This window comes from Paroedura picta, chromosome 15, assembly GCF_049243985.1.
Source record: "Paroedura picta isolate Pp20150507F chromosome 15, Ppicta_v3.0, whole genome shotgun sequence".
Classification (NCBI taxonomy): Eukaryota; Metazoa; Chordata; class Lepidosauria; order Squamata; family Gekkonidae; genus Paroedura; species Paroedura picta.
The window spans coordinates 26867659-26895657 of record NC_135383.1 but is presented as its reverse complement, the minus strand read 5'-3'; the positions used below and the strand labels follow the sequence as shown (position 1 = coordinate 26895657).

Below are 27999 nucleotides of genomic sequence, written 5' to 3'. Positions count from 1 at the left end.
CAACGCGGGCGCTTCCGGAAGCGCGCGGGGCCAGCCGGGTAACCCTCCCTCCCTCCCTCCCTCCCGAGGAGCATGGATTCCCACGAGCTCTTCCGCAGGCTCGGGGCCGGGGCCAAGTTCGACGTGAAGCGCTTCCGGGGGGACGCGGAGCGATTCAAGGTGGGCCACGGGAGCGCGCTCTGCACATGCTCAGGGGCTCGCTCTTCCCGCTCGTGCAGCTTCCCTCGCCTCTCCCCGCGTGGCCTCGGCTCAGACCGGGGAGAGGTGTGCGTGCTGGATGCGGGGTGGCAGTGGGTGCGAACGGGATCTGCGGGCACCTGTGGACCGTGAGCGAAAGACGAGCAGGCGTGGGCTGCATCAAAAGGCAGCACATCCAAATCAAGGCGCCCTAGTCCAGGGGCAGTCAGCCTGTGGCCCTCCAGATGCCCATGGACTACAATCCCCATGAGCCCCTGCCAGCATTTGTAGCCCATGAACATCTGGAGGACCACAGGTTGACTGCCCCTGCAGGTCCCACTCTATACTGCACCTGGGGTCCTGCGTGCAGTTCTGGAGGCCTCCCTTCAACATGGAGAGGGCGCTGAGGAGAGAGACGGGGATGATCCGGGGCCGCTGAGGGATCTGGGAATGTTCAGCCTGGAGAGGAGGAGGCTGAGAGGGGACAGGAGGGCTCTCTATAAGTATCTGGAAAATTGTCACTTAAAGGACAGGGAATGGTTCCTGTTGGCAGCAGGGGATAGGACCCGTAGTAAAGGGTTTAAACTATGTGGAGAATGATATAGGCTAGATCTCAGGGTGCGTCTGTGGAAATCAAAAGTGGTTCAGTAGTGGAATTAACTCTTCCCCCCCATACTCCCACATAGACACATTTACAGTCTTTAAGCTGTGGCTGGACAGATCCTTATCCTGGGTGCTTGAGGCTAATCCTGCATTGAGCAGGGGGTGGCCTTCTTGGCCCCTTCCCACTCTAGGATCCTATGAATCTAGTTCAGCCATGGAAGGGGCTGCCTAAGGAGGTGGGGATCTCCCCCTCGCTGGTGGTCTTCAAGCAGCGGCTGGACAGAGACTTATCCTGGATGCTTGAGGCTAATCCTGCCTTGAACAGGGGGTGGGACTAGATGGCCTGGATGGCCCTTCCCACTCTTGGATTGTATGAGTCTCGTTCAGCCATGGAATGGGCTGCCTAAGGAGGTGGGGAGCTCCCCCTCAGTGGTGGTCTTCAAGCAGCGGCTGGACAGAGACTTATCCTGGATGCTTGAGGCTAATCCTGCCTTGAACAGGGGGTGGGACTAGATGGCCTGGATGGCCCTTCCCACTCTTGGATTGTATGAGTCTCGTTCGGCCATGGAATGGGCTGCCTAAGGAGGTGGGGAGCTCCCCCTCAGTGGTGGTCTTCAAGAAGCGGCTGGATGGAGACTTATCCTGGATGCTTTAGGCTGATCCTGCATAGAGCATGGGGTGGGACTAGATGGCCTGTGTGGCCCCTTCCAGTTCTATATTTTGTATAGTAATCCCCCAAGATAGAAACACGGCCCCATGGGGAGAGAGAGTATCCTTGCCTCCCAGGTTTTTTGCCTGCTTTTGACTGGGAAGTGTTCCAATGTGTAATCCTGTACCAGTCAGAAGGAGTCTGGTCCATGCTTCCAGGAGGTCATGGTTTTCAAGGTGCCACCGGACTCAAACTTTGTCCTGCTACTTCAGACCAACTTGAAGACCAACTACCCACTTGAAATTGGATTCTTCATTAGCTGATATGATATTCTTTTATCTTATTCATTATATGAATTTGGTTTACTGGGTTCTGAATATAAAATGAGTTCAGAAGTTTGTTGTATTGCAAAAGGCCTGGGGGATTTTGCCTTATGGTGTGGAGAACTGTAAGTGAAGGCATTTCAGAACTGAGAATAATATAGTTTGCTGAGGCAGCCTTGTTTTGAGATCTAGGCACTATTTACCAATCTCCACCCAACTCCTATCTGATATTAACCTTCAGTCTATATGTATTGGGGGGGGGGGTAAAGCTCAAAGGGCATTTCAAACTCAGCACCCTGTTTTGTTCTCACTGAAGAGAGTTTTTCATTGTGTTTTACTCCAGGTAATCAAAACAAAAGGCAAAGAACATCTAGGGGATCTTGACTTCTTTGCGAGCAGAAGCAAAAATCTTCCAAACCCTTCTGAGACTGGCCCAGAAGCAACTCAGCTTCTAGATGAAGCAAAACAGTCATCTGATGATGACCTATGTGAATTTGGAGGGGCTGCAAAAAAGAGAAGAAGAGATGCACAAAGCACAGAAGGGAGGATGAGGAGAAAAAAGAAGAAGAGCCAAGGTAATGAGTTTGTTTAAACCGCCTGCCCTCTTTGACCTTGAACTTGGATGTGGTGAAGGAACTACTAAGGCACTATGCAGGCCAAAGAGCAATGGCCCCTCCTGATTGTGGAGAAGAGAAACGCTTGCCTTGTTCTGCAGTTAAGACTATCCAGACAACCCTCTCTGATATGTTTTATCTGTGGGAAAAGACATCACAATTTTATTAATTTAGTCAAAACATTTATGAGACCTTTTTCTTCCTTACAGAATTTGGCAGCTTATTAACAGACAGATCACATAAAATAAGAACAATAAAAAACTTAAAACCAAAATTTAAAATCAACTCAGGACTACTACTCAAATACAGTCCTAAATAAAACCATCTTCAGCTGCCTCCTAGAGATGGAAAGTGCAGAGACAGGCATCCCTCCCCTTCTTGTCTGCCCAAAAAATGAACTTTTTTTTGATGAGACAGTCAGGAAAGCATCTCTCTGCAATCTTAGTTTCTGGGAGAAAATATATAGGAGAAGACAGTCCTTCAGATAATTTGGGCCCAAGCCATGTAGAGATTTAAAGTTGTGTATCCAGTGTAATTGCTGTAATATCAGGGTCACATGCTCCCAATCAGCAGTGTTGCCATAGCGTTCGGCCTTAGTTGCAACTTCCAAACACACTTCAAGGGTAGACCCAAATAGAGCACATTGCAGCAGTCCAGTCTAGATGTATCAAAGGCATGGAGCATTGGCATCTGGATCATTAGCCGAAGGTGGACGGAAACACTCCAAACCACTGTAGCCACCTGGTTTTCTAAGGTGACTACTTTGACCAGTAGTACTCCCAAGCTGTGAAGCTAGCTTTTTAAGGGAGGTGTAACCCCATACAAGACAGGCGAGATCTCAAGTCCATGGTCTGTCTTCCAGCTAAGCCAGAGATAATAAATAGCATTCGATAAATAGCTCCCTGCAGAACCCAGGAGTCAATGGCCATGTGGCAGAGCAGGAATTCCCAGCACCACTCTCCTGATAGGACTCAAACCTTTCAGTGCTGAGAGGCAGCTCAGTAGGATACTATGAATGATAATATCAAAGGCTGCTGAGCAATCCTGTAGAATGTGTCTCATTCCCCTTTTCTAGTTTTCTGTAGAGCTCATCAGCCAAGGCAACCACAGCATTCTCTGTTCCATTCCCTTGCCTGAAGCCTAGTTGAAATCGGTCCAGAAAATGCTGTAATGAAATGGAATTCAAGAATGGCAATCTTAATCTCTTGTTTTTTTAAAGAATGGAGAACATTCAGTAGAATTTCTTAAGTGGAAGCCTTCATAGCATTTGTTGTCAAAGTCAAAGATGTTTTATTTGCAGTCATTTAGACCAAGATAACTCTGGGTATCACAGTTCAAAAATATAAGGCATTTTGGTTCAATGATAATTATATAACAGTTGGAAGCTATTTTTTTTAACATGCTAATTAAAGGAAATTATTTGTCCATAACTTGGCTTGAGTTCCATCCTCCTGCCTATTGTGTCTGTCCTTGAAACTTTCAGAAACTGCTCCTGCACCTGCTGGCCCTGGGAGTGATGGGCTGCTGTGGATGTCTGCTCTGGAACCAACGCTCCGTCTGCCTCCCAAAAAAGGGGGGGAGGAGCCCACTGCTGAGAAACTGGAACGAACCCGACGAGAAAAGGTGAGGAAGCCCTTTGAAATGTTTTCCGTGAAGAAATTTGTGGAGTCATTACAGGTGGGGTTTGACCAATGTGGTAAACAGCAGGACTGTGACAACTTACAATTTCAGTGTGGTGCCCCTGTTGATACAGCCCAGGACTGCATTTGCCTTCTTTACCTCCGCATCACACTGTCTGCTGATAGTTAGCTTACAGTCCACAAGTACCCCAAGATCTCGTTCACGCTCACTACTACCCAGAAATGTATCTCCCATCCAGTATGCATGCTTCACATTTTTACAACCCAGATATAGAACTCTACATTTCTCCTTTACTGCATTGCATCTTGTTCTCATTTGCCAACTTTTCCAGGGAGTTTAGATCTTGTTGAACTCATAATCATCTGGGGTGTTTGCTACATCTCATGATTTGGTGTCATCTGCAGATTTAATGAGTAATCTCTCCACCCCCTCATCCAGATCACTGATAAAAATGTTATAAAGTACCAGACCGGGTACCAAGCCCTGCGGCACCCCACTGCTAACCTCCCTCCAATCTGATCAAATACTACTGACTACCACTCTCTGGGTGCAGTTTTCTAGCCAGTTCGCTATCCACCTAACCATTCAAAAATCCAGTCTGTAGTCCTCCAGTTTACCCATCAGAACATCATGGGGAACTTGTCTAAAGCCTTGCTGAAATCTTGGTAAAAAAACATCAACTAATAACCTCAGTCAGAGAAGGAAACCAGGTTGATCTGGCAGGACCTCTTGGAGACAAATCCATGCTGACTTCCCTGGATCAATAAATTGTTCTCCAGATATTTGCAGATCACCCCCTTTAAAATCTGCTCCGTTCTCTTCCCTGCTAGTGAGGTCAGACTCACTGAGGTCAGACTCATTTCAGGAATATCTTGTGCTTCTGTAACAAAGCCAAAGGAGAAATGATAAGATTTATTTTCTTGGATTCCATTTTAATTACAGCATGTGTCAAAATTTATTTTTCCCCAGGTAAACCATTTCAGAAACCAGCACAAGATCTACATTCAAGGAACAGATCTTCCAGAACCAGTTCCTACATTTAAACAACTCCAAGAGGAATACAAAATCCATCCAAAGATCATGCAGAATATTGAGGCTGCTGGATTCCAGTCTCCGACACCAGTTCAGATGCAAGCCATTCCAGTCATGCTTCATGTGAGTGACAGTTATCTTTCTTTCTCTTTGGTAACTTGGGAGCAACATGCCTGAAGTTCTACATAGCCTTTTTTTGGTGCAATCCTCATAAGCTTTAAAACAGCACAGTTTTGCTGGATTTACCCCTCATTTTTTGCCCCTGCACTGGAGATTTGCAATTGCATGTGCCTAGTGTTAAAAAAACCCTTGTTCAAAGGGCTTCTTTTGCCCAATATGCTGCATGCCTTACACCATTGTTTCCCAGCTTGTGGGTTGGGACCTCAAACCGGGTTGTAGAGCAGCCTTACCCAGTGGCCACTCCTGCTCTTTCCTGTGTTCTCTTCTGTATCCGTGTTGTATGTGGCTCATGCCACTGCATTTTGAACCACTTGCAGCTTCCCGAGCAGTCTCAAGTAAGAAGTGTTCTCATCACCAATAGAGTGAGACTTTTAATGGGGATCAGAGGAAGTAAAGGGAGTAATGGAGAAGGAGATGGTGATCAGAAGCTGACATTTTTTTCCATTTGCAAGGGCTGTATATGTCGGAATGCCATTCACTTGGTGTTCACAATGGGGTGTGGCTGCCCTTTGTGCATTGTTAGCCACTGTAGAAAATGGGCTGAAATAGGTCAAAAAATCCTTGGGCCAGCCCTGGATTGGTCACACTACCAAATCAATTTGGATTTGTGAGTCACTATATCAAAAAGGTTGGGAGCTGCTGCTTTCCGTGGCCCAGAAGGGTCTTGGATGAAAGAGAACCCTCTGGTCAGCTGGCTGAAGGAGTCAGCCTTCAGTTGGGGTTATTGTGAGGTTGAATGTAATCTTTATTGAAGGCACTTTGTATCCTCCAGAGCTTGTTAGATATGGTTAACAAGAAACTGGCAACCTGGAAAGGATTGCACCTTGGAAAGGAAGTAATGGTTTGAAAACTTCTTGCCCATGCCCAGGTTTCCCTCCCTAGGTTTCTTTAAACTCTTCAGGTCTCATGCAGACCTTCTTGAAATATTTTTCTGCTTTGGAATTTTTCAGGAGTTAATTTACAAAGACTTTTTAAAAAACTTGTACAGTCCCCTGAGTATTTAGAAACCTGTCTTTGTGAGTTCATAGAATCATAGAGTTGGAAGGGGCCATCTAGTCCAACCCCCTGCTCAACGCAGGATTGGTCCTAGCATCTGTGGTGTAGTAGTCAAGAGTGTCAGACAAGGATCTGGGAGATCCAGGTACAAATCCTGGCTCTGCTGTGAGAGCTTGAGGAGTGACACATTCCTCACAGGAATCTTGTAAGGCTAAGATGGAGGAGGAGAGAATTATGTAAGCTGCTTTGGGTCTCCATGAAGGATATTAATAGATATATATATGTTACAGTATTTACATTGTTTTGCCACCATGGGCTTTTACCTTGTTATATTTGCTTTGGTTTCATGCCTAATTTGGTTTACTGTTAGATGTTAGCTTGTGCTATGCAAACTATCTTGCTGTGTCTTACCTAAGTTTCACCCCTTCTCCCCCCCCCCCACAGGGTCGTGAACTCTTGGCCTGTGCCCCAACAGGCTCTGGAAAGACTCTGGCTTTTTCCATTCCTATCCTAACAGACCTGAAGCAACCGATGAACAAAGGTTTCAGGGCTCTCATAATTTCACCCACACGGGAGCTGGCCACTCAGGTATGATGATGAAGAACTGTGAGTGAGTCGGTTGTGTGCATGATGGTATGGGAGGAGACCTGGCTTGCTGCTAGAGCCGTTGCTTGCGTGCTGAAGGTCTGAGGTTTGCACTTTCAGTTAAAGGAAGCAAGTCTTGGGGAGGACATTTCTTTTCCTGAGACACCAGAGAACTGTTGCTAGTCATAATAGTCAGTGGGCTCACTCTCATACACACACAATACAAAACCTTTCATGGCATTCACAATATAAAACAATATACAAATTGGTTCTGTAATAAAAGTCTAAAAAACTGTGGGGAGCACGGTCCCCCTGCACCAACATAAATTATCTGGAGATCAATATCCTGGATTCTTCTTTGGATAGTGGGCTCACTCAATGGAAGATTGCTTCAGATCTTCAAGTTAAGGAGGACAATGAATACGTGGAGCTGCTTCCTACCAAGTTAGTAGAATTGCTGAGTTTTCAAGGTTGGCATTGTCTATTCAGATTGCCAGCAGCTTTCCAGAGTCTCAGGCTTAGAGATGGAGTGAGGGGCAAATTATTAATAAAATGATGCATGTTAATTTGTCCTGTCACTCCATCTCTAAGTCTGAACTGATTATTTTCATTCCATGATGATATTATATCTAGGGAAGTATGCATGCACATGAGCTCATAAGTTGAATAAAATTTTGTTGGTCTTAAATTTGTTTTGCTGCTTCAGACCAGCATGGCTACGCACTTGAGTCACATCACTCAATAAATGTTTAACACTTGAGTCATATCACACATGTTTAACACTTGAGTCATATCACCCAATAAATGTTTAACAATTTCTTAAAAATGTATTAAAAATTAATTAACTCTCTCCCATTGGGGAAACCCTGCCATGGCTATCAAGTAAATCTGCAAAACCCTGGTTGAGAAAACCTGGACTAGGTATTGGCAGTTCGACTTAGATAAGCCAAAAAGTACTGGAATCAATGTGATTTGACTATGATTCGTCCATTTAAAGGCATCTTTCTTCCCTTCAATTTTCTTAGGCAGCACCTGAGGGGAGGGGAAGAGCAGCGTGCCAAACAGCTGATAGTGGTAGGCATGCTGCCCATTTCCTTTAAATTTAAAGGGAGCATGCAGTGTGCCTGTCATTAACAGCTGTTAGGCAGCCCTTTAAATGCTCCCTCCTTACCTTCACAGGCACCTTTGCCTACAAAGCTGTGGTGGAGAGATTTAAAGAGAATGGATGGCCCCTTAATAATGACAGCCAGCTTGGGAAGCTGGTGGTGCAACTGTCATAATTACACTCCCTTTAAATGCTCCCCCACACTTTCACAAGCAGCTTTTTCTGCAAAGGTGGGGTGGGAAGCATGCATCTGCCCCCAAAACGTTTCTGATTCAGCTGAATTGACAAATCCAAAAAAATGAAGGGGTATTTGTGCATTTCAGATTTGATCTGAATACTTTCAGGCTGAATCTGAAACAGTACGATTTTTTAATTGTTGTTCACATTCTTACTTAAGTTAGAAATTACTTCCCTAGAACTGCTTTCTGTGCCTTGTGTTTGAGAGAGTGCCTCTTACAAGCTGTGCTACACAAAGCTGGAGATCATAGAATCATAGATGTTGGCAGGTTGACCCTGAATCCTTGGCCCATGCTCTTCTGCTGTAGTGCAAAGCCTCCATCTGCTTATTTTTGTTCCCTCAAGAAACTACTGTGTGCATTTCAGCCCATGCTCATTTTCTTTTGCAGACGCACAGAGAGCTAGTAAAGCTGTCTGAAGGGACAGGCTTTCGAATCCATATGATCCACAAAACTGTTGAGGCTGCAAAGAAGTTTGGTCCAAAGTCCTCTCATAAGTTTGGTAATTCGAGTATAAATCTAAGTCTGTGGACAGCATTCTATCCTCTTGGCACCTTTCTTTGTTTTTAAATGTGGGCATATTTTCCTGCAGATATTCTGGTGACGACGCCAAACAGACTTATTTATTTACTGAAACAAGACCCCCCAGCAATAAACTTGGCCAGGTATGTTAGCTAGCTCTCTTTTAAAGCTGCCGAAGCCAATTTCTTCCAGATCCCTCCAGAAGGGATGCATTGACCCAAGCATGTGCCAGTTACATTGATTGCGTTAGTGCAAACCTGCGTTTGCCTTGTCTTGTACCCAATTTCTGTCTCCTGTGCAAAGCAATGTTAAACCACCTCTGAATGCCTCTTGTCTCGAAAACTCCATGGTGTTGCCATAAATCAGCTGTGACTTGATGGCAGAAAAATGCAAAAATAAACTCTTGATTGCTGTCATTCCGTTGCTGGATTCCAGGAGGGCCAAATGAAACCTGAACAATTTGTTCCCTGAGTGCTGAAAATCCTTCTGAAAGCCTCTGGCTTCAGAGTTTATTCAGTGTCCCAGCACACTTTGAACCTGGGCTTGTTTTTTCAGCCTTAAAGACTAGAAACTTTGGGGGAAGGGCAGTTCCTCCAAGGCACAGCATATGAATTGTACTAGTGGATAACCAATTAGAAGCATCTTTAGAGGCAGACCAAGGAGAGCACTTTGCTTGAGGCTTGGTGAACTAGATGGAATAGTGGTGTGTGTTTTTGCAGACTTGGGAATGTTTAAGGCATTCCTAAGGCATGTTTAAGGTCTCAGCGCCGCTTCCCCTGCTCCAGTTGAAGGACCCCCTCAGAGCAAGGACTGGAAGTGGCTTGCTGAGAGTCTCTTCCCAAAGATCCCTTTGACGGAATGGTCGTATTTACTATTCTCTCATGCTTGAGAGGGAAGAAGGGGTTAAAATGTAATAGACTGATAAGTACAGATACTACACTTGATCTTAGCCAAAAGGCTGAGAAGCGATGAAAAATCAATTATATCAACTAATGTAACAAACAGAACCAGGGCTCTCCAGCATGGGACAGGAATCCTAAATGCTTCTTGCTTACCTGAGAATGACCTCAACACAGCATTCTTGCCAAACACACAAAGACCAGTGGTTTAGAATGGAGGAAGGTAACGTATGGCAACCTTCTACTCTGCCTCAGGGTCGAGTGGCTCGTGGTTGATGAGTCGGACAAGTTGTTTGAAGATGGGAAGACAGGGTTCCGGGACCAGCTGGCCACCATCTTTCTGGCTTGCACCTCCCCTCTCGTTAAGAGGGCCATGTTCAGTGCAACATTTGCGCATGATGTAGAGAAGTGGTGTAAGCTGAACTTGGACAATGTCATTTCAGTCTCTATTGGAGCAAGGTAAGCACCCAGTGGCACCTTCTTTTCTCCTGGTAGGTTCTTGTGATCCTTCTCTTCAATATCTGTTAGGTTATCTAGCTATTTCGCTTTAGTGTGGCTGTTGGAAGTCGAGCCCCAAATTCCATCTATGTCTTCTGGGTATTGAGTGAAGCCCAGCTGTCGGTTAGGACTGTGACTTCGTTGCTTTACTGATGGCCATTCTAGATTTTTCCGTCAATATGATTTACCTGATGGCCATTGCTTGGTCTCCTGTCCAGGGCTCTCCTTCCCTGGGTCATTCATCGTGGTTCTGTTCCTAGGATTTTATATAGCGGTTTCTTGCTTTGCTGAACAGACAATTTCAATTCAGGTTTTAATCTTGCTGGGAAACCGCTCCAGCATGTAGTGGAAACTTGGAAGGGGCTTTTGGCGTCTTGATATTTTCTTCTATTGTTTTTGTCACAGTTTTCACATAGTACTTGAAAGCACACAACAGGCCATGCTTAAGCACTCTAATGCAGTGATTGATTGTGGAATAGGCTGCCTAAGGAGGTGGTGAACTCCCCCTCACTGGCAGTCTTCAAGCAAAGCTTGGATACACACTTTTCTTGGATGCTTTGGGCTGATCCTGTGTTGAGCAGGGGGTTGGACTAGATGGCTTGTATGGCCCCTTCCAACTCTATGATTCTATGATTCTATTGTGCATGTGCATGGGCTTTGGGCTTCTACAGAATTAAAAAACTTGAGCGCAGAGTTTTCTGGGTATGGGCAGGGTAATGTTAATGCATTATTAACGTTAATTATGTCAATGTTCTGCTCTAATATTCTCATGACATCTCTGGGGAGGGGGAAAAAAGGCAATACTCTGGTACAACAACTGTTCTTGTAAAGCGTTTTTGTCATTTAGTAACAAGGAACAGCTGTTGGGTGGTAGAAGGGAGTATAGTTTTTCTTGCGGAAGCAATTCCTCCTGCAGTAATTCTGCCTGAGTGCCTTTGCAGCTCTTTTTGTTCTTTGTTCCAGAAACTGTGCAGCAGAGACGGTGGTTCAGGAGCTCGTGTTCGTGGGATCGGAGACTGGGAAACTGCTAGCTATGAGAGACCTTGTGAAAAAGGTAGTTTGGGGTTTTGCTTTTCATGGCTCCTCATCTGGTGATTTAAATGCGCTTGTTAATCAAACTGAGGCTAGATCCAATGAAAATATGGATCTACCTTATACTGAACTAGATCCTTAGTCCATCAAAGTCATTAGACTCTGGCTGCTGGCAGCTCTCCAGGCAGAGATGTGGCTGTAGCACTTTAGTCTGCTGCTTCTCATTACAAAATTTCCCTGCAAGCAGAGAATTAGCACATGGAGAACTGAAGTCATCCAGGTGGTTAAGTCACGCCTTTGCTTGCTCAGGTAGGGCAAACTGGAATGCACATTTATGCCAGTTCTCCTTGAGTGACCATTGAGTGACCTCTCCAGTCTGATCTGCCCTACTGCTCAGATAGGACAACTAGAGCCCTGCTCTGAGTCTGAACAGGACTTTTAGTTTTAAAATACAGGAACTTAAGAAGAATCCTTGAAGGGCCTTCCCACCAAAAATCTTCATACCTCCAGTGTGGGGGCACAGGAGCGAAGACATGGAGAAGGGGTCAGTGCAGCGGCCGAGACCCCTGAGGAGTGATCTGGAGCCCCAGCCCTTGACTCCTCCAACACGGTGGCGGTCCGGAGAAGACGTCTGGCCTTCTCCCTCCAGTGCTTGCAAGGTGGGCCAGAAGATGAAATAGGCTGGGGCCGAGAAAAGAAGTTGAGCAGCCCTGGAAGGTGTCCACTCCTCGACCCCCACCATTCAGGGCAAGCCCACCAAGAAGACGGGGAGAGATGGCAACCTTACTGCTGGCAGCAGCAAGCGTCCCAAAGCTCCAGAACGCCAGCCGCAGCCAGGAGCAGACTGAAAAACCTTCAGGCTGACAGCACGAGAGCTAAACCACTGGGAAGGCTTCAGTGCAGCTGCAGATACCCCTGCAGCATGCGTTCTGGAGCTCCAGAATGCCAGCTGCAGCCAGAAACAGATGAAGGGAGGCCGCAGAAGAGACTTTTTTGGGAATTCCTCTGCTGGAGGAAATTTAGGGCATTTAGGCCAGACCTCCTTACCTTACTTGGGAATATTTGGAGTCCTGTACTTCTAGGGATTGCTTGACCACCACAAGAGGCACAGGAGACCCAATCCAGAGGGGAAATCTGAGCGACTCATTATCTCCCGAGGAGGAAGAAGCCAAACACGGATCTAGCAGCGAGGGAGATCTCACACTAAGGGCTCATGCAGCTGGTGGCTATAGGCAGCTTGGGACCACGCACTGCTCTCCCTGATCAGAGAGAGCATAGCTATCCACTACTTTGCATGCAGATGTCATATCTAAAAGGAAGGTAGGGGAAATGTTAGGAGAGGAGGCAGTAAGTACAGACTCCTCTACTAGTCTGTTCCAAACTGAAGATTTGGAGCACGTTCTCACTAAAGTCATTGCTGCCTTGAACTATACAAGGGAGGTTCAGAACAAGACTAGTTAGTTAGTTAGTTAGTTAGTTAGTTAGTTAGATTTTTATACCGCCCTTCCCTACAGCTCTGGTCGGTTTACAGAAAACATTTCAGAACATTTACATGGAACAGAAAATGTAGCATCTTCCAATCTAGGGGTTTATGAAACCTACACCAGCACATACACCATATCTATTTCCTGACCAACTGATGATGCCCTTAACGCTGAATGGGCACTCACCAGTGCTGGGACTTCCCTGACTTCTATAGCCGGGATTCCTTACACCTTGCCTGTTGAGACCATGGATAAGTTTAAGGTCTCTCTGATGCATCTGCCGTCACTTACATTCTGGAGCAGTCCTACCTAAGGACAGCTAAAATCTTCTGAAGGATACAGTGGCCAGGAAATATGAGAGTGCACTGAAGAAGATGTGCAAGGCTGCTTCCATGCATCTGCGACTTTGCCTAGAATTGCAGAGCCCTTGTGTCTTGGGCAGGTGACCTCCTGTGTGGCACTCGACCACAGCAAAACAAACCATTTGAAAAACAAAACAAAAGAGCAGCGGAAGTAATGGCGAATGCCTCCAACGACACTTTCCCGTTCTGCGCATTGGCCAGGCAGCCAACCCAGCATCAACATATGAGGAAATATACGTTGGAAGCACTGGAAGGCAGACTCCACATCAAAGAGCACATCATCCGCCATGAGATTCTCAGGAAGGATGCCTCTTGGAGACTCTAACCTAGAGAAGGACCTGTTGTAGATTAAGGAGCAGAAGAGGGACATTCCATCGTCATCTGGCTCTACCAGGGATAAAGACAGTGGATACAGAGGACAGCAGCCCTTTCGTCCATACCATACCTCGGGCTGGGGGAGAGACACAAAGGAAGTCAGACGCTTTCGTGCTGAGAAGCACAGACTGGGATTTCCGGACAGACAACTGCAAACATTTGAACAAGTCAGAGGCCAGCAGGCCACGGAACAGGCCAGCTGACCCCATCATTGAGGGTCAGCTCTGTTTCTTTGGGAAGGCACGGAGCTGGTGCATCTCAGACCAGTGGAGCCAGCCATGATCAAGGAAGGATATTACATCAAGCTAATTTCTACTCCAAGTCCCCTCTAGAACCCAAGTCGTCCACAGGGAACATCTGCTAGGGCATGCATCAACTGCCAAGATGGGACAAGGACCATTCACCTTATCTGGAGGCCAATCTCCTTTTCCGACGGGCAGAGGCAAGCTGGATCAGTCTAAAGAGGGAACAGCATAACAATAAGAGGCAAGTACAGCCAAGCAGGGTAAAATTATAATAGAGTAAAATAAGCTAATATTATAGACTAAAATACAGTAAAATCAACTGATTAAAACATCTTAATTCTAGCTTGATAAACAGCCACTAAAAATTCAGCTACACACAATGTGGTCTCTGCAGAAAGATCATTAAGCAGAAACTGGAGTGTAGCTTCATCATTTACTAGACCTCTGGGACAAAGTAGAGGATCCAGAAGTTTTCTGCGAAGACTCACATGAAGTTCACAATCTAAAATAATATGTGAGGTTGAATCGGGACAGTTCGCAGAACACAGACACAATCTTTCCCTCCTTGGGACATGCAAGGACGCTTGAGGGAAGACAACTCATTCTTGCCAGCATGAAAACTCTACGAAGGCTGGACTAGTAAGATTATAAAAATAATTAACAATTTCCCCTCGATTTAATCGAATCCCCAGAGCAGCAGGAGAACATGCACAGGGTTGTGCTGGAAACATTTTGGAATGTTCGGCCGCCACTAATCTTTGTTTCAAAAATTTTTAAATTTCAGACTCATTAAACATAAGAAAAAAGTCTGTTGAAAATCCTAGTACTACAATTTTAGCTTCAATGCTGAAAAACCATGAGCTGCATTGTGGGTCCATCTTTAAGTAAAAGAGTAAGCTATGCGACTCCACTCTGAAAAGTATTTTAAGCCAAAATTTAAAAATTATCAGCCAAGCCTTGGTTTCAATTTGGCATCCTAATAATGAGCCTGCTAGTAACACCCAACAATGCAAAGACACTGTGGTTCCTGTCTTACTTTAACAAAAAGATAGAGGGCAAGGATGAATTCGCACACCAAAGACCAAGGGGCCTGTGGGTTGCCTTTATTCAAAGGCAGAAAACATGGACTTTCGGTCAGTAACTTGAGAAGGCAAGTGGCGGCCCTCAGCATGGTCCTGGGACTGGCCAGGGCACATTTCTCATTAAATAAACACATCAGATGCTCCCTTAAACAGCTGGATTTTCTGCCTAACACAGATTTCCTACTTGGAGCTTCCTGTTGTACTTGTGGCTCTCACAAAAAACTCCCTTTGAGCTTCTTTGATGGGCGGAACTCAGGTTACTGCCCTAGAAGATGGCTGTTCTGATAGCTAGCACTTCAGCCAGGCACATGGCAGAGTTGATGCTGTCATCTTCCAGGAAACAGCGGTGTATGTCTCAAGGATGCAGGCGCCTTGAAGAAGGATCCCAGCTCCATTCACAAGGTCAACTCTCCTTTCACCAGGAGTAACTGGTGGTCCTGCGATCGGATGTCTCAGAACCCAATGACAGGATGAAAAGATGCAGCACAAACTGGATGCCCTCAGGCCATTTGGGGTTTCCTCTACAGGATGGCACTTTTCAGATGCTTGGACATTCTATTCATCTCACATGGTATTCAGACCCTGGACAGAATGATGTTGTCTGCAACATTAGCCTTCTGGGTCAAGTAATGCATGATCAATGCATATACACCACAGGGCAAGGTACACATTGAAGGATCACAGCGCATTACACTAGAGGTGCTACCTCTTCCATTGCCTTCTCCACCAGGGCCCAGGTGGCAGATATATGCAGAGCGCCCACTTGGTCATCATTGTCCACTTTTGTTAGGCCTCGGCTGAAGCTCCACTCGGGAGCAGAGGACTGCAACAGGTGGAGTGGGAATGATGGGACTCTCTTCCACCCTGGCATGAGCTTGGGTACAGCTAACCACTCTGGATGACTTCGGCCCCACTGAAGGAGAACGAAACGTTGGATCTTCCCTGAAGGTTTCTTCTCTTCAGTGGGGCAAAGTCATCAACTTCCCACCCAAGCGAGGTGATGCGGGATGTTCACATAGAGAAGCTATTCTGATTTGTGCAAATGATCATAACCACACAGCAGGGCTTGGACAAGACTGGAGAGGTCACTCAATGGTCACTCAAGGAGAATTAGCAAAACTTTGCATTCCAGTTTGCTCTACCTAACTACCTGGATGACTTCACCCTACTGAAAAGAAGAAACCTACAAGTAAGGTCCAATGTTTCATTCTAAGCTAGCCATTTCACTGTTATACTGGATTTTGATTTGATGTGGGGTGGGGGGGAGTTTAAAAATAATAAGAAAGACTCTGCAGTGGAATAGTCCTCTCTGCTCTCTTGCTCTGTTGTGTGTGTTGTCCAGTGTGTGTTGTACAGTTCAAGATCATTCCTGTATATGGACTATCCTTGAAAAGGACTATCTTCCTCCACCTGTTCTGTACACGGCATAGAATTTGAAGAGTGTACAGAAAACTTTCTCCATGTCCTTGGAGGGGCTTCTCCAATAGAAGCAATCTTGATGATGGAGAGATTCAGTTATTTAAATGTCCAGCAACTTAAGGCAGCCGACATGCTGTCTGAAGCTCTGCCTATGAGGCTGGGAGTTTGATCCCAGCAGCCGGCTCAAGGTCGACTCAGCCTTCCATCCTTCCAAGGTCGGTAAAATGAGTACCCAGCTTGCTGGGGGGTAAACGGTAATGACTGGGGAAGGCACTGGCAAACCACCCCGTATTGAGTCTGTCATGAAAACGCTGGAGGGCGTCACCCCAAGGGTCAGGCATGACTCGGTGCTTGCACAGGGGATCCCTTTACCTTTAAGCTGAAGGCACCTCTTGATTTTACCATCTCAGTAATGTTGCTCTCCCATTGCCCTTGGCTGGACACCCCTGTTTTTGGTCAGCCACCTGCTCAGTCATGCTTCCTTCCTCCGCCTCTTCACTGCAGGGCTTCATGCCTCCTGTCTTGGTTTTTGTCCAGTCCATTGAGCGGGCGAAAGAGCTTTTCCATGAGCTTATCTATGAGGGCATCAACGTGGACCTCATTCATGCAGACAGAACGCAACAGCAGGTAGGATTCTGGTGCTGCTGAGTCCAGAGGACGCTGTGCCTTCTGGCTCTCCCTTGCAAGTGCTCTGGGCTTTTCTCTGGAGCCTGAAGTGGCACAGAGGGGAGGGCCGGCGCCCATAGCAGCACGCCAGTTGACGTTGCCCCTCCCCCCCCCCCCCGCGGCACTGGCTCCTTCGGGCTCGAACGGCCGCTTTGGCGGCCAAAGTACACAAGCCTAGTCTCCAGGGTCATCTAATACAACTCCCTGCAGAATGCTGGAAATAATCAGCCATCTGCCCATCACAGTAACCTCAATTTTATGCCCAGATGATGCCCCGCTCTTCTCCCAAAACCGGAATCCCTGGCCAATCTGGCCTGGAAGAAATTCACCTTCTGATCCCAAAATGGCGACCAGCATTTCCCTGGGCATGCAAGAAAGGGCTACTCACACAATCCCTTCCTGCCCCCACCCCCTCACATTCTGCCTAAGGTCATAAAATCAGCATTTCTGCCAGGTGACTATCCAGCCTCTGCTTAAAAACCTCCAAAGGAGGAGATCTCACCACCTCCCGAGGAAGCCTGTGCCACGGAGGAACCGCTCTAACCATCAGGAACCTCTTCCGGATGTTTAGCCAATCATCCCAGTGCTTGAAGCATGAGAGAAACTGCTGTCTAAACTGCTGTATTGTGTGTGTGGGGGGGTATTTGTCTCCCCAGAGAGAGAACGTCGTCCAGAGTTTCAGGGCAGGGAAGATCTGGGTCCTGATTTGCACTGCTTTGCTAGCAAGAGGAATTGACTTCAAGGGCGTGAATATGGTTCTCAATTATGACTTCCCAAGCAGCGCTGTGGAATATATTCACCGGATTGGTGAGTAGAAATGGGTGATTTATCCTGGAGCACTTCTTTCTTTCAGCTTGATGGTGAGGAAGCATGTTAGTAGAGGCCCTTAGTTGCTTGAGGCCTTAGAGCCAGTCCTCAGGATCTCCAGCTTTAAAGAGAGCGAGCGGAATCTCCAGTTGCAGCAAAATGCTGAGAAAACGTTGGCTGTTGAGTATCCTTGGCTGTCCTCAGGCAGTAGAAAAGCTGTGTATGTGCCCCACAATTCAGCAGGCAGCACAGAGTCTGCTGTGTACAGTCTTCAATGTTCACTTTAAAAAAAGTGTCTGGTACTTGTGGACTGGGGAAATATGTGATAGATAGACATGAGAGAGAGAGAGAGAGAGAGACTTGAAAACAGTGCGAAATCTCAGAAGCCAGAAAGGTTGCTAGTGTTTAAATTTGCAAAATAAGTAGCTTTTTGCTTCAGTTTGCATAATCCTATATGGGGTGTGTAATTCAGCTTTTCTTCGTACAAAATTGGAGTTGCCTAGTAGCAGAATTTAAGTTCTTAAATGGGGTCAGTTGTGAACTAGATAGGCTGGCTAAGTAAAAAACTGATCCTATAAAAGATGGAGCAGTTAAAAATGACACACTGTTGTCATTATCATTTCTCTTTTACTACACTTTCCCACCATTAGGTCTCTTAAGGCAACTGTTATTAAACTTCTATTCAAAAACTAACAAGGCAGCATAAGATATAACCATAAACAGATAGGTAACATGCACACAGAGACATCAGAACAACAGATGTGTCCTGCTTTTTGAAATCTAGCAGCAGACTAACCCAGCTGGATTTGTGGAAGGAACCACACAAGGTTCATGTCTTGCTTGCAATAGGCATTGGCATTATTTCTGACAAGGAAGGTGCTTTGAGCAGGTATTGCCCACAAATGTACAGGATGGCTCCTAGAGGAAGAAGGACAGGCAGCATTTCTGTCGCTGGCTGTACTCTGTACATCAGGGGTAGTCAACCTGTGGCCCTCCAGATGTTCATAGACTACAATTCCCATGAGCCCCTGCCAGCAAATGCTGACATGGGCTCATGGGAATTGTAGTCCATGAACATCTGGAGGACCACAGGTTGACTACCTCTGCTGTACATGACCCCCCCTTTCTGTGTGCCAGAACGTACATGAAAGAGAGCTTATTTAATGTCTTCCTGTCTGGCAGGGCGCACGGGGAGAGCTGGACGCACAGGAAAAGCAATTACTTTCTTCACTGAAGATGACAAGCCATTACTGAGAAGGTACTTCTAGCCTTGGTATGTTTGCAGACTGTAAAGTCATATTGTGGCTTCTGCTTCTGTTTAGTGCAAATGGGCACTGGTAGGTGCCGGGATTGATCATAGATGGCCAGTCATTGGCAAGGAGGCTCACTGCCTGCCTGTAGCACCCTGACAGTTGACAAAAGCAGGACCCCAGGCCTGCACTAATATTGTACAATCCCAGATAAGTGAAATACAAAACTCACTCCTGTGCAAAATGTTGTGGGAAGAAGACATTGGCCTGGCTTGCATAAGAGAAACATGGTTGCAAGGAAATGACGTGGTTTGCTTGTCCCGGCTAGAAACCCCAGGTTATGCAGTCCGCTTGAGGAGGAGGTGTGGCTATTATCCCCCCCCCCCCCATGAATCATTCAGCGTCTTCAGACTGTTTAGTGTCATCTGCAAATTTAATAAGTACTCCCTGTATTCCTTTACACAAATCATTTAATAAGCATGTTGTACAACACAGGACCCAGGACAAATCTTGAGGTACCCCACTCCTCGCTCCTCTCCAGGAAGATGATGAGCCACTTACAAGCCCCCTTTGGGTACGATCAGTCAACCAGTTCTCGATCCACCTAACAGTAATAGGATCCATACCTCATTTTACCATCTTGTCAATAAGAATATCATGGGGAACCTTATCAGAAGCCTGTGTCCACAGCATTCTTCTGATCTAGCAAGGCAGTAACGTTCTCAAAAAAAAAATCTTAGTCTGACATGATCTGTTCTTGAGACAGCCATGCTGACTCTTAGTAATTACAGCCACCCACTCTACCTGCTCAAGGACCAACTGTTTGATGATTTGTTCTAAAATTTTGCCATCTATAGGTGTCAAGCTGACGGGTCAGTAGTTACCCAGATCCTCCTTTTTCCCCTTCTTGAAGATGGGGACAGCATTTGCTCACCTCCAATCTTCTGGCACTTCACCTGTTCTCCAAGATTTGTCAAAAATAATTGACAGAGGCTCAGAAATGACATCTGGGATGCAATACAGCTGGCCCTGAGGATTTGGTTCTTTTAAAAAAATTAGGCTTTATGGTTTACCCCCAGGCCACAATTCCCATCCCTCATCACATGAAATGATTTTGCCATGTTGAGCACGATTCCCCTCTTAAGAGAAGACTGGGGAGAAGTAGGGATTGAGCAGTTCAGCCCTCTTGTCATCATCTGTTACAATGTCACCTTCTGGTCCCCACAAGGGTCCTACTATGTCCCTATTCTTTTTTGTACTTTGAATATATGTAAGTGACTCTTTCTTGTTGTTTTTCGCGTTTTTTCCTAGCCTAGGCTTATACTGAGGTTTAGCTTTTCTCCCTACAAACATTGGTTATTTGTTTATATTCCTCCTTGGTCTCCTAGTCCTAATACATTGGGGAGCAGAAGAGATACTCCTTCCTCAGGGGCCTGTGAAACATCTTTTGAGCTTTGTGACAGTTTAGGGAATAGCCCTTGTTCCTGTGATCCACAGTTACTATCTATAGGCAGATCCTGGAAATGATTTCTGAGAATCGGAGGGTAGAACATCTCCTTATTTTTCGATATCTTTGGGTGACATTCTTCCATCCATTGTCCTTTTGTAATGAGTTCTTCTCTAATTGGTGAGACACCTTTCCCACCACTCCTGATTGCCCTCCAAAAAGTGTTCTATGCGTTCCTTCCAAGAACTCTTCACCCTCCTTTATAGAATAAGGTGTCAGCAGCCATTCTTCTAGCTTCTGTACTTTCTCCTCCAGGAGCGCTACTAACTTGCACTTGGGGCATGAGTATTTAAAGTTACTCTGAGGTAAAAATACAAACATGCTACAGACTGTGCATGTGACAGCCTCAGGTCCATCTCTAGCTATGTCACTTTGATCAATTGTAGGAAGAACCAGACCCCTTCTGAAAACTCTGGAACACTTACAAAGTCCCCCAACTTGATCCACAAGCCAAGAGCCCTTCAGCTCTTGTCCTTTTGCATGCACATTTGGCATGTGCCGCTGATGAGCAAGAGCCTTTTATAGCACAAAGGCCCACCCAGCAGAAGGTGGAGCTAGCAGTCAGCCCCAGGCAAAATTGCCAATGAATGCAAATCAGCTAATGTGATTAGCTGCAGTCCCCCACCACCCAGGCAAGAAACAGAGAAAAAACAACACTCCAACAGCCCCCACTCTGCTGCATCCTGTATGCCCTCAGAAACTGCCCTCAGACACTGTAAGAAATAAAACAGCACTCACCAATAGCTCTCGAGCTGGCACTTTCTCCAGGTGTTTGCTCTCATATAATGTTGCAAGATTAGAAAGTGAATGTAGCAAGTCCGTGTAGTTAATGTTGTTAGAGTGTGTTGTCAGGTTGTATGTAGCAGTAAAGTTGGCATCTGACCATATCCAAGTCTTCTTGAATAGCTCATCTGGTGTACTTCCTTTTTATTCTAGCTTCAGGCCAACCCATGAGACAACTAAGACCCCCAGATCCTTTTCACACGCAGTACTGCCAACTCTGCTAGCTTTAGTTGATAACCTCCAGGCCATGCATTTTTATTCCTATTATTGCCCATTTTTGCAGTCTTTGATACAGCAGATGATCATCATGGTGAGGTCCTGGATGCAGAAGTAGGTATCAGGGCATGCGTGTTGGATTGATTCAAATCATTCTTCAGAGATTGGGCTCAAAGGAAACCAGTTGGCATCAGTGTGGGGTTTATCTTGCGGGGTTCCACAGGGCATACATACAGCCCTTAGGACAAGTCATTTATAGGTTTGTGGTTGGCTGTCATCAATATGTCAATGATACTCAGCTCTGTGTAAGCTAATGGTACAGTAGAGACCCTGGCTGCTGTAGTTAACTAGCTAAATGTGAACAAATTGAAAGTAAAATCTGGGGAGGGGGGGGAATCAGTAATGCTGGTTCGGGAAGCAGAGGTCTTCAAGGACATTGTTCTCTCCACTTTTGATGGGGTCCAGCCAACAAGTGGGGTTATTTAGAATCTGGCTTTATTACTGGAGAAGCAAGTTAACAAAGCAGCAAAAATTGCTTTGCTTTCTATCAGCTCAGTCTAGCCGTAACATGCTCCCATGATACTGCTGACCTGGCCACCTGGATCTGTGCTACAATAACACTGAGCCTAGACTGCTGCAGTGCCCCATATGTTGGTCTTCCATCAAAATCAGCTTGGAAACTGCTACTGGTTCTGAATGACGCAGCTCAACTCTTAGTGGGAGCTAAACAATATCAATGTTACTCCCATTCTGCAGATGCTCCTTTAGCTTCCCATTTGTTACCAGGCTTAGCTTGGTGCAGTGGTTAAGAGCGGTGGCTTCTAATCTGGTGATTTGATTCTTCCACATGCAACCAGCTGGGTGACCCTGGGCTTGCCACAGTACTGATAAAGCTGTTCTGACTGAGCAGGAATATCAGGGCTCTCTCAGCCTCCCCTCCCTCACAGGGTGTCTGTGGTGGGGAGAGGAAAGGGAAGGCGATTGTAAGCCGATTTGAGACTCCTTTGGGTAGAGAAAAGCAGCATATAATACTACTACTCCTCCTTCTTCTTAAAGTATTGGCTGTCACAGAGAAACCCTCTTATTTGCTGGGCTGCCTTTCTCTCTGTGCTCTACCACCATATCTTCACTCATGTCAGCAGGGGCTTCTGCAGGTGCCAATCTGCAAATGGGCAAAATCAATACCTGCCCAGACAAGGGCCTTGTGGGATGGCCTGCCCAAGAAGGTCAGGAAGGATCCCACTCTCCCGGCTTTCCAGGAACTCTGGAAACTATTCAGGGTGACTTTTCTATGTGGGATCGTGCTGTACAAATGATTCACAAATTACTAAGGACTCTGCTCCACACTACTGTGTATCGTTTGCTTCTGTGTAATTTCCCATCATTTCGCATGCCATGTTAACACATATGCCTTGCTTCAGTCCTGTTCATTAGATTTCTGTTTGATTCCACAACACAAATTCAGTTTATTTTATTTATTATATTTATATACCGCCCTCCCCAGAGGCTTTATTGAAGGTCCCAGCCTGTCAATTGGATTGACTCACTTGTAATCTGCCTCGAGTCCCAGGGAGAAAGGCAGACTACAAGGAACATAAGTAAATAAAATAAATAAGAGTATAGCTCTGTGCAATACTGTCCTCTTTTTCCAGATTTCAGGTTTTGTATTTCGTGATAAAGGCTCCTGGCAATCCACAGTAGTGCTTGATCCCATTCATGTTCCCCTAATCGAATTGTGTAAGCGTGAGAGATCCACACAGTTTAGCTAGCCCAGCTTTATCATTGCCCCCGATCCAGTCCCAGCATACATCTAATATCACACAGAGCCTCAGAAACCTTCGATTGTATCTGAAGATCAGTGTGACTCAGAATGCATTTCCTTTTCCAGACCTCTAGAGTTGGGTGGAGGAGAACTGGGAGGTGGTTCTCCTCCAGGTTGCCCTGAGCTATGGAGGGGTCTGCCAGTGGGGTTTTCACTTTGGTCAGAGTGGCGTGCAACTTTTAAATGTTACCAGCACATTTGTGATAAAAAGTTGGTCTTTGTGAGCCTGAAATACCTCAGGTTCTCTGTTGCATGAGATGCTGAGAAGCGAGCCAATGTGGTACAGCGGGTAGAGAGTTGGAGTAGCATCCAGAAGACACAGGTTCAAATCCCCGCTCTACTGTGGAAGCTTGCTGGGCCAGTCACACACTCTCAGCCTCACTTACCTCGGAGAGTTGTTGTGAGTTATAAGAGGGAGGAGAGGAGGAGGAGGATGTATATCCCATGTCCCTATGGGACTCTGTTGAGGAGAGAGGGGCAAGGTATTACTGAAGTAGATAAATAAAAGTTGAGTCTGGACTTGTGCATATGAACTGGCTGCTTTTCACAGCTGCTGTAGTAATTCAGTACTTTTAACCCCTTGCGCCTGAGTCCTGGACCAGAACAAAATCTCTAAAGTTCATGAGGAATGATGCATCCGTGTTGACTAACCCTCCCTCCTTTTTTTGTCTTCTAGCATAGCCAGTGTTATTCAGCGAGCCGGCTGCCCTGTACCAGATTACATAAAACATTTTCACAAACTGCAAAGGTAACTTGAGTGGAATGGTGATACTAGAATGTGGGAGGAGGTAAAAAAAACAAAACCCACAACACTGTTGGCAACTCCACATTGGACAGCCCTTTTCGTTGCGCTGTAGCCTGTGGCTGATGCACCAGATCATGAACACTGACAGAAGCTCTGGAGGTATAACATGGCAGCCCTGTGTGTTTGAGCACAGACCCAAGTCTCCTTCAGTCCCTGTTTCAGAGAAAGGCAGGGTCTGTATGAAGGAAGCAGATAAATAAGGTTGTAGTGGACTACTCCTTGCTGCCCATGTCCTTGGGTTAGGCCAGGGTGCCCTCTGAGGCCATCTGTTTCTCTGCCAGGAGGAAGCATGCCAGGAGGAGGCACTCAGCAGTGTGCTTCACAGCTAGTGTTGGCTACACTACTGCTCTGTTGGCCTGGCACACCATGGTGGCTTCATAATCCTGGGGAGGGCCTTAAAGGAGATGCCAGCAGTGGGGGAACCCTGTCTCTTTGCCACTGTAGACTTGACAGGTCTCCTTGTGTCTGGCCCTGTACACATCTTTCTTGCCACCCTCCCCTCTCTCTTGCTTCCTGCGGTCCTTCTCTGGACTTTAGTAATTCTTCTCCTGCTTCTCTTTTGGACTGCCTGCTTGCATTTTAACACTTACATTATAAACTCTCTGAGCTAAACCATCTTTCTTTGTTTTTAATGGGCACGTCAACTGTGGGGGGTGGGAAGAATGCTAATTGAAACTTCAGTGAATTTCTAATCTAGCTCTTCCCCCTTCCCTAAATGCCATTTTTTAGCAAGCAAAAGAAGAAGCTGATTAAGAAGCCTTTGGAAAGGGAACACATTCTCACATCCCCTCGGTTCTTGAAGGGGAAAGCCAAGAGGAAAAGGCAAGTTCCATGTTCTTTGGTATTCTGCTAAGTGGGTGCAGTGGGCAATTGACAGGGGAGGCCTTAGCCTCTCTGCCTGTAGTTCTTCCATGGCTCAGGGAGATCTGGTTGGCTGCTGTGTAAAACAAGACGCTGGAGTACATCAACCACTGCTCTGATCCAGCATGGCTGCACTTATGGTGAAGGCATTCGGATAAGGGCATGTGGAGATACGTAGAGGGAGAGCAAGAAAGAAAGGATACGCTCCTAACCCTCTGTCTCATAGATGAAAGTAGAGGAGTGTGCAGTACTCTTTTTGTAAGCAGGTACACTGTGCGGCTGCTTCTAGCCTTTGCTTCTGGGCTCTGTGTCTCCAGTATTGACTTTTCCCTTAACTTGCCCTCTGCTAATTCAAAAACAATTGTGATATGCATTCTCTTTATTAAAATTATAGAAATGTGACCATCCTGCAATGTTATCCAAAATGTGCTGCAGTAATTAAATGGCTGACTCTGCTGCACAGCTTTTCTTTACCCTGGAGTAGAGCTGCCCTGTAACCTGGATAGCCCAGTCTCCTCAGAGCTCAGAAGCTAAGCAGGATTCCCCGGTCAGTATTTTGATGGGAGGCCCCTGAGGGAGCCTGGGGCTGGCTACACAGATGCAGGCAGTGGCAAGCCATCTCTGGCTGTTTCTTCCCTTGAAAACTCCACAGGGTTGTCTAGTCCAGCATCCTGTCTGGCAGCAGAAATCACGGCTGAGACCTTTCACCATTGTTGCCTCCAGGCACTGATATTCAGAGGTTTACTGCCTCTGAATGTGGAGGTTTCCTTTAGATGCCATGGCTTTTGATGGGCCAGTCTACCCTTCATGAATCTGTGTCATCCCTCTTTAAAGTGGTCTAGCTTCCATCTCATGTGCCAGTTTACAGTCAGGGAAGCTAGACCACTTTAAGGAGGGATGAGACAGATTCATGAAAGGTTGACTCTGGAGGTTAATAAGGGTTGGTTCTCATACCAGAACAGGGAGGGAGCATAGAGCATGCAGGACCCCGCTTGTTTAGGTAGTGGAGCTTACAGTTTCGGTGCCCTGTTGCTTAATGATGACCTTGCATGACAAGAGCACCCCCAAGCTGGAGGTATGCAACCCAGCGTGCAATGTCCAAAGTGATATATGACTGGTAGTCTTCAGGCTTGCTTTCCAAACATCTGCCTACTACTGGATTGATCCTTCGGCTTGCCAGACAGCCTCATGGGTGGCAGGCACCTCGGGGCTCGCTGAATAGGAAGTTGAGTGGAAGCGGATGAGACTGACCTTGAGAGAAAATCCCTGAAGGGCCTTCCATTCGTTTTGTGTGAAATTGGTTCTGACATCTGTACGGCTTGCATAGAAACAAACTGCTGCTTTGTTATGGCTTAATTTGGGGAGTTATGCAAAAATGAATAGTGAATAAAAATCTCACATTTGTGGTCCTTCCATGCTTCTCCACTGCTTCGTTATTAAAGTTTCTCTTGAAGATGGAGGTCCTGGCTTTTTACGATAAATTTGAATTATGTTGTTGAATTAGAACTGGGAAGCCTGTGATATTCACCCCTGTGATATTCACAGTGTTTGTTGAAGAACCAGAGGGTCTCTGAGACCTGTGGCTTGCTTTTCTTGAGATGTCGGATCTCATTTCTTGAGATGCCCGGATCCGGTTCGAGGTTTTGGTTTTAACCTTCAAGGCCATACGCGGGTTGGGACCCACATACCTGACGGACCGCCTACCGCTCTATGCCCCCCGCAGGGCCTTACGCTCTGCGGGTGAGAACCTGTTGGTCGTCCCCGGCCCGAAGGAAGCGCGCCTAGCCTCGACCAGGGCCAGGGCTTTTTCAGTCCTGGCCCCTACCTGGTGGAATGAGCTCCCGGGTGATCTGCGGGCCGTGCAGGATTTGCCAGCTTTCCGCAGGGCCTGTAAAACGGAGCTCTTCCACCAGGTCTATGGTTGAGGCTGGGGTCAGCAAATCAGGGACATCGCTCCCCCCCTAGGAGTTGGAGTGTATGCTACTCCCCTATCCTTTCCTCTTCACCTCTTAATAATTGGGGGAGGGATGGGATTTTTAGCCGTCATGTTAGTAGATTGATGTTTTAATGGGAATTTTAATGGGGTTAGTTGTTGTGACCTGCCTCGAGCCTGTTGGGAGAGGCAGGAAATAAATCTAATAATAACAATAACAATAATAATAATGTCCATAAACCTTCATGTTCTTCTAACCTGGCACTTGTTCTCTCTGTCTCTCCCACCTTAGGATAATCTCCCAGAAAGGCATAAAGAAGGATAAAGCTAAAAATAACAATTCTCAGTCACAGACTGTCCCAAAAATTGATTAGACTGCCATGAAAAATCAGTCAAGATATAAGGATTCCTGGTTTATAGGAATGTTGATTTCAGGACGCTCAAGGGGTTGTCAGCGGACTTGTAGATTGGAGATCTTCCTGTTGTGCTTTTTGATAACAGTGGCAAACTTCATCCTCACCCAACTTGCCAAACATTCATCTGCCTGCAATATTTCTGCAAAACTCTGTGTCTCCAGGTAATCATGCCCTGTTTCCCTAGGGTGAGGCAGCATCAGCACAGTGTAGAAAACAAGCTATGCTGCTAGAACATAAGACTGATACATGATCCTTGCATTGCAAGCCTGATGCTGTGGGCTTTGGGGGTGGGGGGAATTCAAAATTGCTATGGAATAGCTACAGAGGTGAACCTAGAAAAACTCAATTCTGCGCCCTTCGAAAAGAGCAATCACATTTTCCTGGAGGAATTGTATACAGCTTGGAAGAAGTTACGTATGGCTCCTGCTGAGCATAATATTTGAAGTCTGGTCTCAGAATAAATTTGTCCTTCAGATAGTTTTCTAATTGTCTGTATGTTGATGTGTTAATTCATTTGAAATGTGGTATCGGAAGAAAGTTTTACAGACAGCTTGGACCACCATAAAGAAAATGGTCAAATGAAGCCTGAACTTTCGCTAGATGTTAAAATGACCCACCTGAGGCTATTTTAATTTGGTCACATTCTAAGAAGACAAGAGTCACTGGAAAAGTGAAGGCAGCAGTAAAAGGCATATGACCCAACATGAGATTGATGGATTCAGTAAAGGAAGCCAGTAAATAAAGGCCCTCACTTTGCAAGACCTGAGGAAGGCTGTTAAAGGGAGGATGTTTTGGAGGTCATTAGTCCATAGAGTTGGCAGAAGTGACTTAAACACTTCACAGGCACTCAGGTGGGTCTAAAGCAGCAGAACAA

At 46.2% G+C, this 27999-nt stretch overlaps 1 protein-coding gene and 1 pseudogene across 1 annotated transcript; one reads left to right on the top strand and one right to left on the bottom strand.

Annotated features, from left to right (window-relative positions):
- The first annotated feature begins 1 nt into the window (after position 1).
- On the top strand, positions 2 to 27616 carry DDX52 (DExD-box helicase 52). The gene is made up of 15 exons (XM_077311091.1): positions 2 to 159; positions 2096 to 2327; positions 3850 to 3989; positions 4977 to 5162; positions 6660 to 6803; positions 8532 to 8643; positions 8734 to 8806; positions 9818 to 10021; positions 11024 to 11114; positions 16564 to 16686; positions 17382 to 17532; positions 18715 to 18790; positions 23787 to 23858; positions 24645 to 24737; positions 27002 to 27616. Exons 1-15 carry the CDS (start codon positions 73 to 75, stop codon positions 27081 to 27083), a joined length of 1866 nt encoding a protein of 621 aa, XP_077167206.1. The 5' UTR covers positions 2 to 72; the 3' UTR covers positions 27084 to 27616.
- LOC143824964 (U2 spliceosomal RNA) lies at positions 9489 to 9633 on the bottom strand (annotated as a pseudogene).
- Positions 27617 to 27999: the final 383 nt, after the last annotated feature.

Bases quoted from the DNA above. Each gene is read 5' to 3' on its own strand.
- DDX52 (XM_077311091.1), top strand. From the start codon at position 73: ATGGATTCCCACGAGCTCTTCCGCAGGCTCGGGGCCGGGGCCAAGTTC. The intron at 3,990-4,976 runs GTGAGGAAGCCC...ATTTTTCCCCAG, and splicing joins AACGAACCCGACGAGAAAAG to GTAAACCATTTCAGAAACCA. The intron at 10,022-11,023 runs GTAAGCACCCAG...TCTTTGTTCCAG, and splicing joins TCAGTCTCTATTGGAGCAAG to AAACTGTGCAGCAGAGACGG.